Source organism: Coregonus clupeaformis, chromosome 25 (genome assembly GCF_020615455.1).
Source record: "Coregonus clupeaformis isolate EN_2021a chromosome 25, ASM2061545v1, whole genome shotgun sequence".
Lineage (NCBI taxonomy): Eukaryota > Metazoa > Chordata > Actinopteri > Salmoniformes > Salmonidae > Coregonus > Coregonus clupeaformis.
In genome coordinates, this window is record NC_059216.1 from 35,426,847 (window position 1) to 35,442,533 (window position 15,687).

Genomic DNA, 15,687 nt, shown 5'->3' on the forward strand with positions numbered 1-15,687 from the left:
ATGAAAACAGTGACGAACCAGGAAATGGAATCCACAATATTTCGTTTACATGACGTTTTGCGGAGAGCTTTTGCAGAGGATGTTTCTATGAAAATGATAGCCTATTTAGTCCCAATTGCTTCAATTTTAAATTAAATAAGTTATCCATGAAGGGCTTTATTGACTGCCACTGTCACATCTCTGCAGGAGATTTTGACAAGGTAGGACTTTTACATAACGGATATTTTATTAAAGTTTTACCAATTGTTGGTTCTGTGTTAGATATGACAGTCTGTGTGTTTTGTCTAATGCTTGAATCAATTTATTGTATTATCTTTCAGGACATAGAAGATGTGATTGAGAATTCTAAAAAGGTAACTGTAACTTGTTCAGTTGTTATTGCTGATGTCGTCGTCCTGGGGAGGGCCCCTAGTCATTGGCAAGTCCTAATAATATACATTTTTACCACTAGCCGGCCTCTGCCAAGTACCCTGCCCTGAACTTTAGTACTGTTACCAGCCGGCTACCACCCGGTACTCAACCCTGCACCTTAGAGACAGCTGCACTATGTACATAGTCATTGAACACTGGTCACTTTAAGAATGTTTACGTTGCTGTTTTACCAACTTCATATGTATATACAGTATTCTAGTCAAGGCTCATTCTATATAACTACTGCTGTACACACCTTTTCTGTTCATATACTGTCCATAATGTCTATACACACCATAAAAATATTAGGAACCCCCCCACAGTTGTGCCAAGTTGGCTGGATGGCCTTTGGGTGATGGACCATTCTTTATACACACAGGAAATTGTTGAGTGTGAAAAACTCAGCAGTTTTTGACACAAACCGGTGCGCCAGGCACCTACTACCATACCCTGTTCAAAGGCACTTAAATCAATTGTCTTTCCCATTCTCCCTCTGAATCCATGTCTCAATTGTCTCAAGGTTGAAAAAATCCTTCTTTAACCTGTCTCCTCTCCTTCATCTATACTTATTGAAGTGGCGTTAACAAGTGACATCAATAAGGGATCATAGCTTTCACCTGGATTCACCTGGTCAGTCTATGTTATGGAAAGAGCAGGTGTTCTTAATGTTTTCTACACTCAGTGTAAATATATATTTATATTCCGGACTCTAATATTTCCAAAATGCTTTCTTTTGATTTTTTGTATTTGCGTGTATTGTTTTGTATTGTTAGGTATTAGTGCACTGTTGGAGCTAGGAACATAAGCATTTTGCTACACCCACGATAACATCTGCAAAATATGTGTATGCGACCAATACAACTTTATTTTGTTTCAGGCTGGGCTTTTAGCACTACTAGCAGTAGCAGAAAATGCCGGAGAGTTTGAAAAGATCATACAGCTGTCACAGAGGTTCCCAGGCTTTATTTTCCCTTGTTTAGGTGTCCATCCTGTACAGGGGACAGCTCCTGAGCCACAGAGAGGAGCCTTACTCCAGGTATGTGCCCCAAACAAAGATCATCATCTTCATCGCCATCACCATCATAATGCTTGTCTACTATGGCACTGTATGTTAAATGGTCATATTTTCTCTATGCAGGATTTAGATGCTGCTTTGCCCCTGATAGAGAAATATAAAGACCATCTTGTTGCTATTGGGGAGGTAAGTAGTCTTTGTATTGATTTTGTGTGCAGATTGAAACAGATCCACACTAATCTCGTCCAGCAGGCAAATTTCTCTATGTGCCTTGCAAAAGTATTCATACCCCTTGGATTTCTTCACATTTTATTGTGTTACAAAGTGGGGTTAAAATGTATTTCATTGTAATTTCATTGTCAACAATCTACTCAAAATACTCTGTAATGTCAAAGTGGTAGAAAATGTATATTTAAAAAAAAAAGATTAATACAAATTAATATAACTAAAAGATAGTTGTTGCATAAGTATTCAGCCCCTTTGTTTTTGGCAAGCCTAAATTAGTTCAGGAGTCGAATTTGGCTTAGTAAATCAGATAATAAGTTACATGAACTCACTCTGTGTGAAATAATAGGGGTTGACATGCTTTTTTTCATGACTAACCCTTCCTCTGTCCCCCATACATACAACATATGTAAGGTCCCTCAGTCAAGTATTGAATTTCAAGCAGAGATTAAACTGCAAAGACCAGGGAGCATTTCGAAAGCCTCATTTAGAAGGGCAGTGATTAGTAGATGGGTAACAATAATAAATCAGACACTGAATATCTCTTTAAGCATGGTCAAGTTAATAATTATGTTGTGGATTATGTATGACACCACCCAGACACATTGAAGATACAGTCGTCCTTCTGAACTGAGCTGCAGGACAGAAATGAAAGTGCTCAGGGATGCTACCATGAGGCCATTGGTGATTTTAAAACGGTTACAATGGCTGTGATAGGAAAAAACTGAGGTTGGATCAACAACATTGTAGTGTCTACACAATAATGACTTCAATGACAGAGTGAAAAGAATACAAATGCATGCATTTTGTATGCAACAAGGCGCTAAAGTAATACTGCAAAAAAACACGGCAAAGGAATAACCATTTTGGCCTAAATGCAAAGCTTTATGTTTGGGGCAAATCCAACACACCACGTTACTGAGTAACTGCCTCCTTATTTTCAAGCATGGTAGTGGCTGCATCGTGGTATGGGTATGCTTGACATTGGCAAATACCAATACGTTTTTCAGGATGGAGCTAGACACAGGCAAAATCCTAGAGGAAAACCTGCTTCATTCTGCTTTACACCAGACCCTGGAAGAGTAATTCACCTTTCAGCAGGACAAAATCTACACTGGAGTTGCTTACCAAGAAGACAATGAATGTTCCTGAGTGGCCAAGTTACAGTTCTGACTTAAATCTGCTTGAAAATCAATAGCAAGACTTGAAAATTGCTGTCTAGTCATGAATTATGAAAATAGTAATGGGCTAATATTGCACAATCCAGTTGTGTAAAGCTCTTAGAGACCTTCCCAAGAAGACCCGCAGCTGTAATCGCTGCCAAAGGTGTTTCTATCATGTATTGACTCGGGGAGCTAATAACTTAGTTATTTAATGTCTATTCATCTTTTTTCTGCTTTTTATATCTTCCACTTTGACATTATAGAGTATTTTGTGTAGATTGCAGATTTTTTTATTAAATCCATTTTAATCCCACTTTGTAACACAATAACACGTGAAGAAATCCAATGGGTATGAATACTTTTGCAAGGCACTATATGAGGCTGGAGTTAGAGCCACACTAGACAGTAACTCGTAGCAAACGGTGTCGCCCCCGCCTCCCGGAGTAGCTAGCAGTAAGCGGGGCGACACCGGTAGTAAGTGGTTGGTTGATGATCTTACATCACTGATAATCAGTTCATTGCCTTCACTGACAGGTAGGCTTGGATTTCACCCCCAGATTTGTCAGTGGTGACACGGACAAAGACAGTCAAAGACAGGTGCTTATTCGGCAGGCAGAGATTGCAAAACAATTGGACCTTCCACTGTGAGTCTCACACTAATATAAACCAAATCAAAATGATTGAGCATGCGTTGTTGTTTGTATTGATACATTTTCCTCAACGCCTGTTTGTTTTAATCAATATATATTGTCACATGGTTTCTGTAACATGTATCCATTGTTTAGAAATGTCCATTCAAGATCTGCAGGCAGACCTACTATCCACCTGCTAAAGGAGCAAGGTAATTGCACATATTTCTATGTACACTACATGACCAGAAGTATGTGGACACGTGCTCATTGAACATCTCATACCAAAATCATGGGCATTAATATGGATCTGGTCCCCCCTTTGCTGCTATAGCAGCCTCCACTCTTCTGGGAAGGCTTTCCACTAGATGTTGGAACATTGCTGCGGGGACTTGCTTCCATTCAGCCACAAGAGCATTAGTGAGGTAGGGCACTGATGTTGGGTGATTAGGCCTGGCTCGCAGTTGGAGTTCCAATTCATCCTAAAGGTGTTCGATGGGGTTGAGGTCAGGGCTCTGTGCAGGCCAGTCAAGTTACCGTGAGACAGGTAGTGTTCTCCAGGCATCCGCCAAACCCAGATTTGTCCGTCGGACTGCCAGATGGTGAAGCGTGATTCATCACTCAAGAGAACGCGTTTCCACTGCTCCAGAGTCCAATGGCAGTGAGCTTTACACCACTCCAGCCGGTGCTTGGCATTGCGCGTGGTGATCTTAGGCTTGTGTGCGGCTGCTTGGCCATGGAAACCCATTTCATGAAGCTCCCGACAAAGTTACTGTACTGACGTTGCTTCCAGAGGCAGTTTGGAACTTGGTAGTGAGTGTTGCACTCGGCGGTTCCATTCGGAGAGCTTGTGGGGCCTACCACTTCGCGGCTGAGCCATTGTTGCTCCTAGCTGTTTCCACTTCACAATAACAGCACTTACAGTTGACCGGGGCAGCTCTAGCAGGGCAGAATTTTGACAAACTGACTTGTTGGAAAGGTGGCATCCTATGACGGTGCCATGTTGGAAGTCACTGAGCTCTTCAGTAAGGCATTATTCTGCCAATGTTTGTTGATGGAGATTGCATGGCTGTGTGCTCGATTTTATACACCTGTCAGCAAAGGGTGTGGCTGAAATAGCCAAATCCACTAATTTGAAGGGGTGTCCACATACTTTTGTATATATAGTGTATCTCCATATGGTTCTGGGTTATGATCAATATTACATATTTCTGTTCACATGCATATACAGTGCCTTCAGAAAGTATTCACACCCCTTGACTTTTTCCACATTTTCCCAGATTTCTTAAAACAAATTAATTAAAAATGAAAAGCTGAAATGTCTTTAGTTAATAAGTATTCAACCCTTTTGTTATGGCAAGCCTAAATAAGTTCAGCAGTAAAAATGTGCTTAATAAGTTGCATGGACTCAGTCTGTGTGCAATAATAGTGTTTAACCCCCTAGAGTCAATTGACGCAGCGGTGCGTCAATCTAAGTAAAATAATAAAAAAATCCCCATCAAAATCCGTGTCAATCAACCGCATCCGCCTATGTCACACTTCCGCATCTGCAGTGAAAGGTGGCAGAGCTAGAGCGGTGTTTATCAGACCATGAGACATCCTGAAAATCGGTATTTTCACGAAAACATCTGTAGCGTCCGAATGGTTTGACCTACAAACTATTATGACCACTCCGTGGAAGGCTATTACGAACACGATAGTCACGAACACTCATATTTAATATTTAAAGCATATTTCAGTTTAGAAGTGAAGTGAAAAAAACTATTTTTTCCAGAAAATAAATAACAGAAAAGTGGTGCGTGCATATATATTCACCCCCTTTGCTATGAAGCCCCTAAATAAGATCTGGTGCAACCAATTACCTTCAGAAGTCATATAATTAGTTACATAAAGTCCACCTGTGTGCAATCTAAGTGTCACATGATGTCACATGATCTCAGTATATACAGTTGAAGTCAGATTTTTACATACACCTTAGCCAAATACATTTAAACTCAGTTTTTCACAATTCCTGACATTTAATCCTAGTAGAAATTCCCTGTTTTAGATCAGTTAGGATCACCACTTTATTTTAAGAATGTGAAATGTCAGAATAATAGTAGAGAGAATGATTTATTTCAGCTTTTATTTCTTTCATCACATTCCCAGTGGGTCAGAAGTTTACATACACTCAATTAGTATTTGGTAGCATTGCCTTTAAATTGTTTAACTTGGGTCAAACGTTTCGGATAGCCTTCCACAAGCTTCCCACAATAAGTTGGGTGAATTTTGGCCCATTCCTCCTGACAGAGCTGGTGTAACTGAGTCAGGTTTGTAGGCCTCCTTGCTCGCACACGCTTTTTCAGTTCTGCCCACAAATGTTCTATAGGATTGAGGTCAGGGCTTTGTGATGGCCACTCCAATACCTTGACTTTGTTGTCCTTAAGCAGTTTTGCCACAACTTTGGAAGTATGCTTGGGGTCATTGTCCATTTGGAAGACCCAATTGTGACCAAGTTTTAACTTCCTGACTGATGTCTTGAGATGTTGCTTCAATATATCCACATAATTTTCCTTCCTCATGATGCTATCTATTTTGTGAAGTGCACCAGTCCCTCCTGCAGCAAAGCACCCCCACAGCATGATGCTGCCACCCCGTGCTTCACGGTTGGGATGGTGTTCTTCGGCTTGCAAGCCACCACTTCTTTCCTCCAAACATTACAATGTTCATTATGGCCAAACAGTTCTATTTCTGTTTCATCAGACCAGAGGACATGTCTCCAAAAAGTATGATTTTTGTCCCCATGTGCAGTTGCAAACCGTAGTCTGGCTTTTTTATGGCGGTTTTGGAGCTGTGGCTTCTTCCTTGCTGAGCGGCCTTTCAGGTTATGTCGATATAGGACTCGTTTTACTGTAGATACTTTTGTACCTGTTTCCTCCAGCATCTTCACAAGGTCCTTTGCTGTTGTTCTGGGATTGATTTGCACTTTTCGCACCAAAGTACGTTCATCTCTAGGAGACAGAACGCGTCTCCTTCCTGAGCGGTATGACGGCTGCGTGGTCCCATGGTGTTTATACTTGCGTACTATTGCTTGGACAGATGAACGTGGTACCTTCAGGTGTTTGTAAATTGCTCCCAAGGATGAACCAGAATTGTGGAGGTCTACAATTTATTTTCTGAGGTCATGGCTGATTTCTTTTGATTTTCCCATGATGTCAAGCAAAGAGGCACTGAGTATGAAGGTAGGCCTTGAAATACATCCACAGGTACACCTCTAATTGACTCAAATGATGTCAATAGCCTATCAGAACTTCTAAAGCCATGACACCATTTTCTGGAATTTTCCAAGCTGTTTAAAGGTACAGTCAACTTAGTGTATATATACTTCTGACCCACTGGAATTGTGATACAGTGAATTATAATTGAAATAATCTGTCTGTAAACAATTGTTGGAAAAATTACTTGTGTCATGCACAAAGTAGATGTCCTAAACGACTTGCCAAAACTATAGTTTGTTAACAAGACATTTGTGGAGTGGTTGAAAAACAAGTTTTAATGACTCCAACCTAAGTGTATGTAAACCTCTGACTTCAACTGTACATCAGAGCATATCCACATCTCAGTATATATACACCTGTTCTGAAAGGCCCCAGAGCAACACCACTAAGCAAGGGGCACCACCAAGCAAGCGGCACCATGAAGACCAAGGAGCTCTCCAAACAGGTCAGGGACAAAGTTGTGGATAAGTACAGATCAGGGTTGTGTTATAAAAAATATCAGAAACTTTGAACATCCCACGGAGCACCATTAAATCCATTATTAAAAAATTGAAAAAATATGGTACCACAACAAACCTGCCAAGAAAGGGCCGCCCACCAAAACTTACAGACCAGGGAAGGAGGGCATTAATCAGAGAGGCAACAAAGAGACCAAAGATAACCCTGAAGGAGCTGCAAAGCTCCACATCGGAGATTGGATTATCTGTCCATAGGACCACTTTAAGCCGTACACTCCACAGAGCTGGGCTTTCCGGAAGAGTGGCCAGATAAAAGCCATTGCTTAAAGAAAAAAATAAGCAAACACGTTTGGTGTTCGCAAAAAGGCATGTGGGAGACTCTCCAAACATATGGAAGAAGGTACTCTGGTCAAATGAGACTAAAATTGAGCTTTTTGGCCATCAAGGAATACGCTATGTCTGGCGCAAACCCAACACCTATCATCACCCCGAGAACACCATCGGCAGGGACTGGGAAACTGGTCAGAGTTTAAGGAATGATGGATGGCGCTAAATACAGGGAAGTTCTTGAGGGAAACCTGTTTCAGTCTTCCAGAGATTTGAGACTGGGACGGAGGTTCACCTTCCAGCAGGACAATGACCCTAAGCATACTGCTAAAGCAACACTCAAGGTTTAAGGGGAAACATTTAAATGTCTTGGAATGGCCTAGTCAAAGCCCAGACCTCAATCCAATTGAGAATCTGTGGTATAACTTAAAGATTGCTGTACACCAGCGGAACCCATCCAACTTGAAGGAGCTGGAGCAGTTTTGCCTTGAAGAATGGGCAAAAATCCCAGTGGCTAGATGTGCCAAGCTTATAGAGACATACCACAAGAGACTTGCAGCTGTAATTGCTGCAAAAGGTGGCTCTACAAAGTATTGACTTTGGGGGGGGGTGAATAGTTATGCACGCTCAAGTTTTCAGTTTTTTTGTCTTATTTCTTGTTTGTTTCACAAGAACAAATATTTTGCATCTTCAAAGTGGTAGGCATGATGTGTAAATCAAATGATACAAACCCCCAAAAATCAATTTTAATTCCAGGTCGTAAGGCAACAAAATAGGAATAATGCCAAGGGGGGTGAATACTTTCGCAAGCCACTGTACAATTATTTTTAAGGTCCCTCAGTCGAGCAGTGACTTTCAAACACGGATTCAACCACAAAGACCAGGGAGGTTTTCCAATGCCTTGCAAAGAAGGGCACCTATAGGTACTGTAGATGGGTTAAAAAAAAAGCAGACATTAAATATCCCTTTGAGCATGGTGAAGTTATTAATTACACTTTGGATGGTGTATCAATACACCCAGTCACTACGAAGAGACAGGCGTCCTTCCTAACTCAGTTGCCGGAGAGGAAGGAAACTGCTTTGGGATTTCACCATGAGGCCAATGGTGAATTTAAAACAGATACAGAGTTTAATGTCTGTGATAGAAAACTGAGGATGGTTCAACAACATTGTAGTTACTCCACAATACTAGCCTAAATGACAGAGTGAAAAGAAGGAAGACTGTACAGATTAAAAATATTCCAAAACATGCATCCTGTTTGCAACAAGTCACTTAAGTAATACTGCAAAAAATGTACTTTATGTCCTGAATAGGACTGTGGCGGTCATGAAATTTTGTCAGCCGGTGACAGTCAAGCAAATAACTGCCGGTGTCACGGTAATGTACTGTTAATTAACAAACACATGTAGTATCTCCTGCCTTCCACGCATAGCCTACAAGCCACTGATGCAGACCTTTCGGAACATCTACATTTTAATAAGTCTAATAGATCCATGTAATATAGCCTACACCATCACAATATATCCATTATTTGTTTTAGACAGGTCTAAAGAAACATGATATGTGTTAAGTTCATGTGTTAAATATCCCTATGTTATTATTACGGCACTATCACTCTGTTATTAGTGCACCTGCGCAGTAGTCTCACTGGAGATAGACCTGGCCTGAGTGTGATGGCAACTATGGACTGTGGAAATACGGTGAAGTAAACGTTGTTAAACTGGAACCTAGTCGTTGTGTCATTTTGAGTTAACAATATGAAGAAAATGTCGTCTATTTTAGAAGAACAGAATAGCATACTCTGAGTTGTCCTTATGTTAGACCCTGATCTGGCTATGCCATATGGCTGTTGGCTACACTAGTTAATTTAGCAGACAAGATTTGATTCGAATTCTGTGGAATTATTTTATAGTATGAAGAATACACTTGAACATAGTTTAATAAAATAGAAAGGATATTTTCCCCAAACGATTTGAGGGCGTGTGCACATGCGGCTATTCTGTGTTGAGCGGTTAACAAAGAAACGGGTACACCTATATGCTTAATTTAGAGTTATTGGTGAAAGTATCTTCCCCAAACATGAAACTGACGCGCTGCGTATGTGTGCCTGTTAGGCTCTACACCCATTGTAAAGTGGATTAATGTGCTTCATTTTAAGAAGTTATTTGGCCACTTTAGTTGTGATACAAACCTTATAGGCCAATGGGCTAGGCTACATGAGGTGTGCCACTATGATTTGAAAAAGTCACACAAAAAATATGCGCTGTTTCTTGCCATAAGCTGTGCATCATTCACAAGTGATAATATATAATTCACAAGTGATAGGCTAATATTGTCACCCATCTTGATTTAATATTGTCTTTATATATACTAAATAATATGTGTGAAATTTGTTTTTATTTAGAATGGACCATTATCATGCACCTGTCTCGAAACACGGGCAGCGGAATTTTTTAAATGTAATCTATGCACTTAAATAGAGAATGGAGGACGCTTTTCCCATGGTTCATTTTCATGCCAGCCAGGTAGGCTATACTCCTGCTGTAAAGAGAAGCAGTGTGCTATATAGTAGGCCTAGCCTATAGAAAGCTGATGGGATCCTCCTCTTTTTAATAGAGGCCATCACTCTGTTGTCTCATGCGATTGCATAGCCTATAGAAATGTTGCGCAACTTGAGCTCATGGTCTCTCATGAAGTGTTTGATTAGATTTTCGATCACATTTGCATTAATGTCAGAGTGATAAGAGTGACAATAGAGTGCTGAGTACCAGGCAGTTAGCAAGTTTGGTAGGCTACTAATGACCATCAGCAGCATCAGAGTTGGAGAAGCCTAATTACCGTGACTAAACGGTCACGTGTAATTTGACTGCCGTCATGACTCGTAACCGCTGGTGTGGCGGTAATACAGTCACCGTAACAGCCCTAGTCCTGAATACAAAGCGTTATGTTTGGGGCAAATCCAACACAACACATCACAGAGTACCACTCTTCATATTTTCAAGCATGGTAGTGGCTGCATCATGTTATAGGTATGCTTGTCAACAGCAAGGACTAGGGAGTTTTTTGGGATAAAAATTAACAGAATAGAGCTAAGCACAGGCAAAATCCTAGAAGAAAATCTGGTTCAGTCTGTTTTCCAACAGACACTGGGAGACAAATTCACCTTTCAACAGGACAATAACCTAAAACACACAAGGCCAAATATACACTGGAGTTGCTTACCAAGACAACATTGAATATTCCTGAGTGGCCTAGTTACAGTTTTGACTTAAATTGGCTTGGAAATCTATGGCAAGACTTGAAAATGGCCATCTAGCAATGATCAACAACCAACTTCACAGAGCTTGAAGAACTTTAAAAATAATAATGTGCAAATATTGTACAATCCAGATCTCTTAGAGACTTACCCAGAAAGACTCACAGCTGTAATCGCTGCCAAAGGTGATTCTAACATGTGTTGACTTAGGGGGCTGAATACCTACAGTGGGGAGAACAAGTATTTGATACACTGCCGATTTAGCAGGTTTTCCTACTTACAAAGCATGTAGAGGTCTGTAATTTTTATCATAGGTACACTTCAACTGTGAGAGACGGAATCTAAAACAAAAATCCAGTAAATCACATTGTATGATTTTTAAGTAAATCATTTGCATTTTATTGCATGACATAAGTATTTGATCACCTACCAACCAGTAAGAATTCCGTCTCTCACAGACCTGTTAGTTTTTCTTTAAGTAGCCCTCCTGTTCTCCACTCATTACCTGTATTAACTGCACCTGTTTGAACTCGTTACCTGTATAAAAGACACCTGTCCACACACTCAATCAAACAGAATCCAACCTCTCCACAATGGCCAAGACCAGAGAGCTGTGTAAGGACATCAGGGACACAATTGTAGACCTGCACAAGGCTGGGATGGGCTACAGGACAATAGGCAAGCAGCTTGGTGAGAAGGCAACAACTGTTGGCGCAATTATTAGAAAATGGAAGAAATTCAAGATGACGGTCAATCACCCTCGGTCTGGGGCTCCATGCAAGATCACACCTCGTGGAGCATCAATGATCATGAGGAAGGTGAGGGATCAGCCCAGAACTACACGGCAGGACCTGATCAATGACCTGAAGAGAGCTGGGACCACAGTCTCAAAGAAAACCATTAGTAACACACTACGCCGTCATGGATTAAAATCCTGCAGCGTACGCAAGGTCCCCCTGCTCAAGCCAGTGCATGTCCAGGCCCGTCTGAAGTTTGCCAATGACCATCTGGATGATCCAGAGGAGGAATGGGAGAAGGTCATGTGGTCTGATGAGACAAAAATAGAGCTTTTTGGTCTAAACTCCACTCGCCGTGTTTGGAGGAAGATGAAGGATGAGTACAACCCCAAGAACACCATCCCAACGGTGAAGCATGGAGGTGGAAACATCATTCTTTGGGGATGCTTTTCTGCAAAGGGGACAGGACGACTGCACCGTATTGAGGGGAGGATGGATGGGGCCATGTATTGCGAGATCTTGGCCAACAACCTCCTTCCCTCAGTAAGAGCATTGAAGATGGGTCGTTGCTGGGTCTTCCAGCATGACAACGACCCAAAACACACAGCCAGGGCAACTAAGAAGTGGCTCCGTAAGAAGCATCTCAAGGTCCTGGAGTGGCCTAGCCAGTCTCCAGACCTGAACCCAATAGAACATATTTGAAGGGAGCTGAAAGTCCGTATTGCCCAGCGACAGCCCCGAAACCTGAAGGATCTGGAGAAGGTCTGTATGGAGGAGTGGTCCAAAATCCCTGCTGCAGTGAGTGCAAACCTGGTCAAGACCTACAGGAAATGTATGATCTCTGTAATTGCAAACAAAGGTTTCTGTACCAAATATTAAGTTCTGCTTTTCTGATGTATCAAATACTTATGTCATGCAATAAAATGCAAATGAATTACTTAAAAATCATACAATGTGATTTTCTGGATTTTTTTTAAGATTCCGTCTCTCACAGTTGAAGTGTACCTATGATAAACATTTCAGACCTCTACATGCTTTGTAAGTAGGAAAACCTGCAAAATCGGCAGTGTATCAAATACTTGTTCTCCCCACTGTATGTAATCAAGATATATTCGTGTTTTTTAATTTTTACAAACGTTATAATTTTTCTTCCACTTTGACAGAGTATTTAGTGTAGAACTTTGACAAAAAAAGGACATCCATTTTAATCCCACCTTGTATCACAACTAAATGTGGAAAAAGTCAAGGGGTGTGAATACTTTGCCAAAATAATTCATATAGAAAACAATGCATGTCTTTTGACTTTCCACTAGGTGTTGAGAAAGCTCTTCTTCATGCTTTTGATGGGAAACCCTCAGTTGCCATGGAGGGAGTGAAGGCTGGGTATTTCTTCTCCATTCCTCCATCTATAGTAAGAAGTGAACAGGTAAAGAGTTTTTTAAATTAGAACTTTATTTGTCTTTAAGTGTATTGAGGCTTTTGTTAAATGGATTTAAATAAATTGCAATTTGATTTGTTTTCTCACACTTAGTAGTACTAACACTACAGCACTTGTTCACACATTGTTAAAAAAAAAAATTTTGATGCATTTTATCTGAACAGATGTGAGTCTTGTACTGTCTGAACTATGTCACTTAATTTGAACTTATGTCTCTTTCTTTTTTTAAATGTGTTTTCCCACAAGAAGCAGAAGCTAGTGAAACAGCTGCCGCTGGAGAGCATGTGTCTAGAAACCGATTCACCTGCCTTGGGTCCAGAGAAACAGGTAGGATTGTTAACTTATTTATTTATTTACACACAAAAACAAAGTGCAATATACATAAAACATAACACAGTTTATATATACTGAACAAAAATATAAACACAACATGTAAAGTGTTGGTCCCATATTTCATGAGCTGAACTAAAAGATCCCAGAAATGTTCCATACACACAAAAACCTTATTTCTCTCAAATGTTGTGCACAAATGTGTTTACATCCCTGTTAGTGAGCATGTCTCCTTTGCCAAGATAATCCATCCACCTGACAGGTGTGGCATATCAAGAAGCTGATTAAACAGCATGATCACTAACAGCATGATCATTATAATAATAATAATAATAATAATTGGTCATTTAGCAGACGCTCTTATCCAGAGCGACTTACAGGAGCAATTAGGGTTAAGTGCCTTGCTCAAGGGCACATCGACAGATTTTTCACCTAGTCGGCTCGGGGATTAGAACCAGCGACCTTTCGGTTACTGGCACAACGCTCTTAACCACTAGGCTACCTGCCGCCCTCATTACACAGGTGCACCTTGTGCTGGGGACAATAAAAGGCCACTCTAAAATGTGCAGTTTTGTCACACAACCCAATGCCACAGATGTCTCAAGTTTTGAGGGAGGAATGCCTATCAGACCTGTTGCCAGAGAATTGAATGTTAATTTCTCTACCATAAGCTGCCTCCAAAGTTGTTTTAGAGAATTTGGCAGTAGGTCCAACCGGCCTCACAACCGCAGACCACGTGTATGGCTTCATGTGGGCGAGCGGTTTGCTGATGTCAACGTTGTGAACAGAGTGCCCCATGGTGGCGGTGGGGTTATGGTTTGGGCAGGCATAAGCTACGGACAACGAACACAATTGCATTTTATCAATGGCAATTTGAATGCACAGAGATACCGTGACGCGATCCTGAGGCCCATTGTCGTGCCATTCATCCACCGCCATCACCTCATGTTTCAGCATGATAATGCACAGCCCCATGTCGCAAGGATCTGTACACAAGCTGAAAATGTCCCAGTTCTTCAATGGCCTACATACTCACCAGACATGCCACCCATTGAGCATGTTTGTGATGCTCTGGATCAATGTGTACGACAGCATGTTCCAGTTCCCACCAATATCCAGCAACTTCGCACAACCATTGAAGAGGAGTGGGACAACATTCCACAGACCGCAATTAACAGCCTGATCAACTCTATGCAAAGGAGATGTGTTGCGCTGCATGAGGCAAATGTTGGTCACAGCAGACACTGACTGGTTTTCTGATCCACGCCCCTACCTTTTTTTTAAAGGTATCAGTGACTAACAGAGGCATATCTGTATTCCCAGTCATGTGAAATCCGTAGATTAAGGCCTAATGAATTCATTTCAATTGACTGATTTCCTTATATGAACTGTAACTCAGTAAAATCTTTGAAATGTTTATATTTTTGTTCAGTGTAGAACATTGACTTTATCCTGGTTTGAAAGTGGTTGTACATCAAAGAATGTTTGAAAGTGATTTTATACATCTAAGAATATTTTTTAGAGATGGTATTACTAACACTAGTCATGCTTTTGCGTCTTAAACATAGGTGAGAAATGAGCCGAAGAATATCTCTGTCTGTGCTGAGTACATCAGTAAGATCAAAGGGGTTCCCTTGGAGACGGTGATGGAGGTGACGACACAGAATGCCCTGCGCCTGTTCCCCAGGCTCAAGACATTACTCAGAGCCTGAACAACCAAGTCTGGGATTCAATCCAAGGCACGTTATATAGCAGCGCATGGCTCTTGACTTTTAAAGGTAATTTATACTTGAGCTGACATGCACAGTGTTTACCGTGAATGTGATACCCTCGAACGTCAGGGATATTTCCTTTCAAAGGCGCATGTTCAGCTGTCCAGTGCGCTGCTCTATAAGAGGCCTTGGATTGAATCTCACCCTCTTGGGTGAAGTCCCTGAAAGTCACACCTTGGTGTTATATCAGCAAGGATGTAGAGGGAAATAAGGCAACCGAAAGGCCTACAAACTGAACAGCATTTATAATGACTTTCAAGTTGGAGCTGCTTTTGGACTCTCAGTGTATGCCTTGGAGTTGAGGTGTACAGTTAAAAAAATAAACTGAGATTGAAATGTTTCAGTATTTATGTTCATATCCAACATCTGTTATCTAACAAACTAAGTAAATATGATACATGTATTTCTTTAAATAAATATGTTAATTATGTGTTACAACTGGGGCTGTGGTGGTCACGAAATTCCGTCAGCCGGTGACAGTCAAGCAAATAACTGTCGGTCTCACGGTAATTGACCGTTAATTAACGAACTCATTTAGCATCTCCTGGCTTCCACGCACAGCCTACAAGCCACTGATGCAGACCTCTGGAACATCTACATTTGAAAAAGTCTAATAAATCCATGTAATATAGCCTACACCTTCACAATAAATCCATTATTTATTTTAG

At 41.0% G+C, this 15,687-nt stretch overlaps 1 protein-coding gene across 3 annotated transcripts; it reads left to right on the forward strand.

Annotated features, from left to right (window-relative positions):
- Positions 1–18: 18 nt before the first annotated feature.
- On the forward strand, positions 19–15,359 carry LOC121539619 (putative deoxyribonuclease TATDN3). Of its 3 annotated transcripts, none has more exons than XM_041848255.2 (9): positions 19–200; positions 321–353; positions 1,289–1,447; positions 1,550–1,612; positions 3,349–3,458; positions 3,600–3,655; positions 12,793–12,905; positions 13,164–13,244; positions 14,816–15,359. In XM_041848255.2, exons 1-9 carry the CDS (start codon positions 147–149, stop codon positions 14,957–14,959), a joined length of 813 nt encoding a protein of 270 aa, XP_041704189.1. In that variant the 5' UTR covers positions 19–146; the 3' UTR covers positions 14,960–15,359. The 3 variants fall into 3 exon arrangements, with proteins under 3 accessions (XP_041704189.1, XP_041704190.1, XP_041704191.1); XM_041848256.2 differs by having other exon boundaries at positions 13,167–13,244; XM_041848257.2 differs by lacking the exon at positions 321–353.
- The last annotated feature ends 328 nt before the right edge of the window (positions 15,360–15,687 follow it).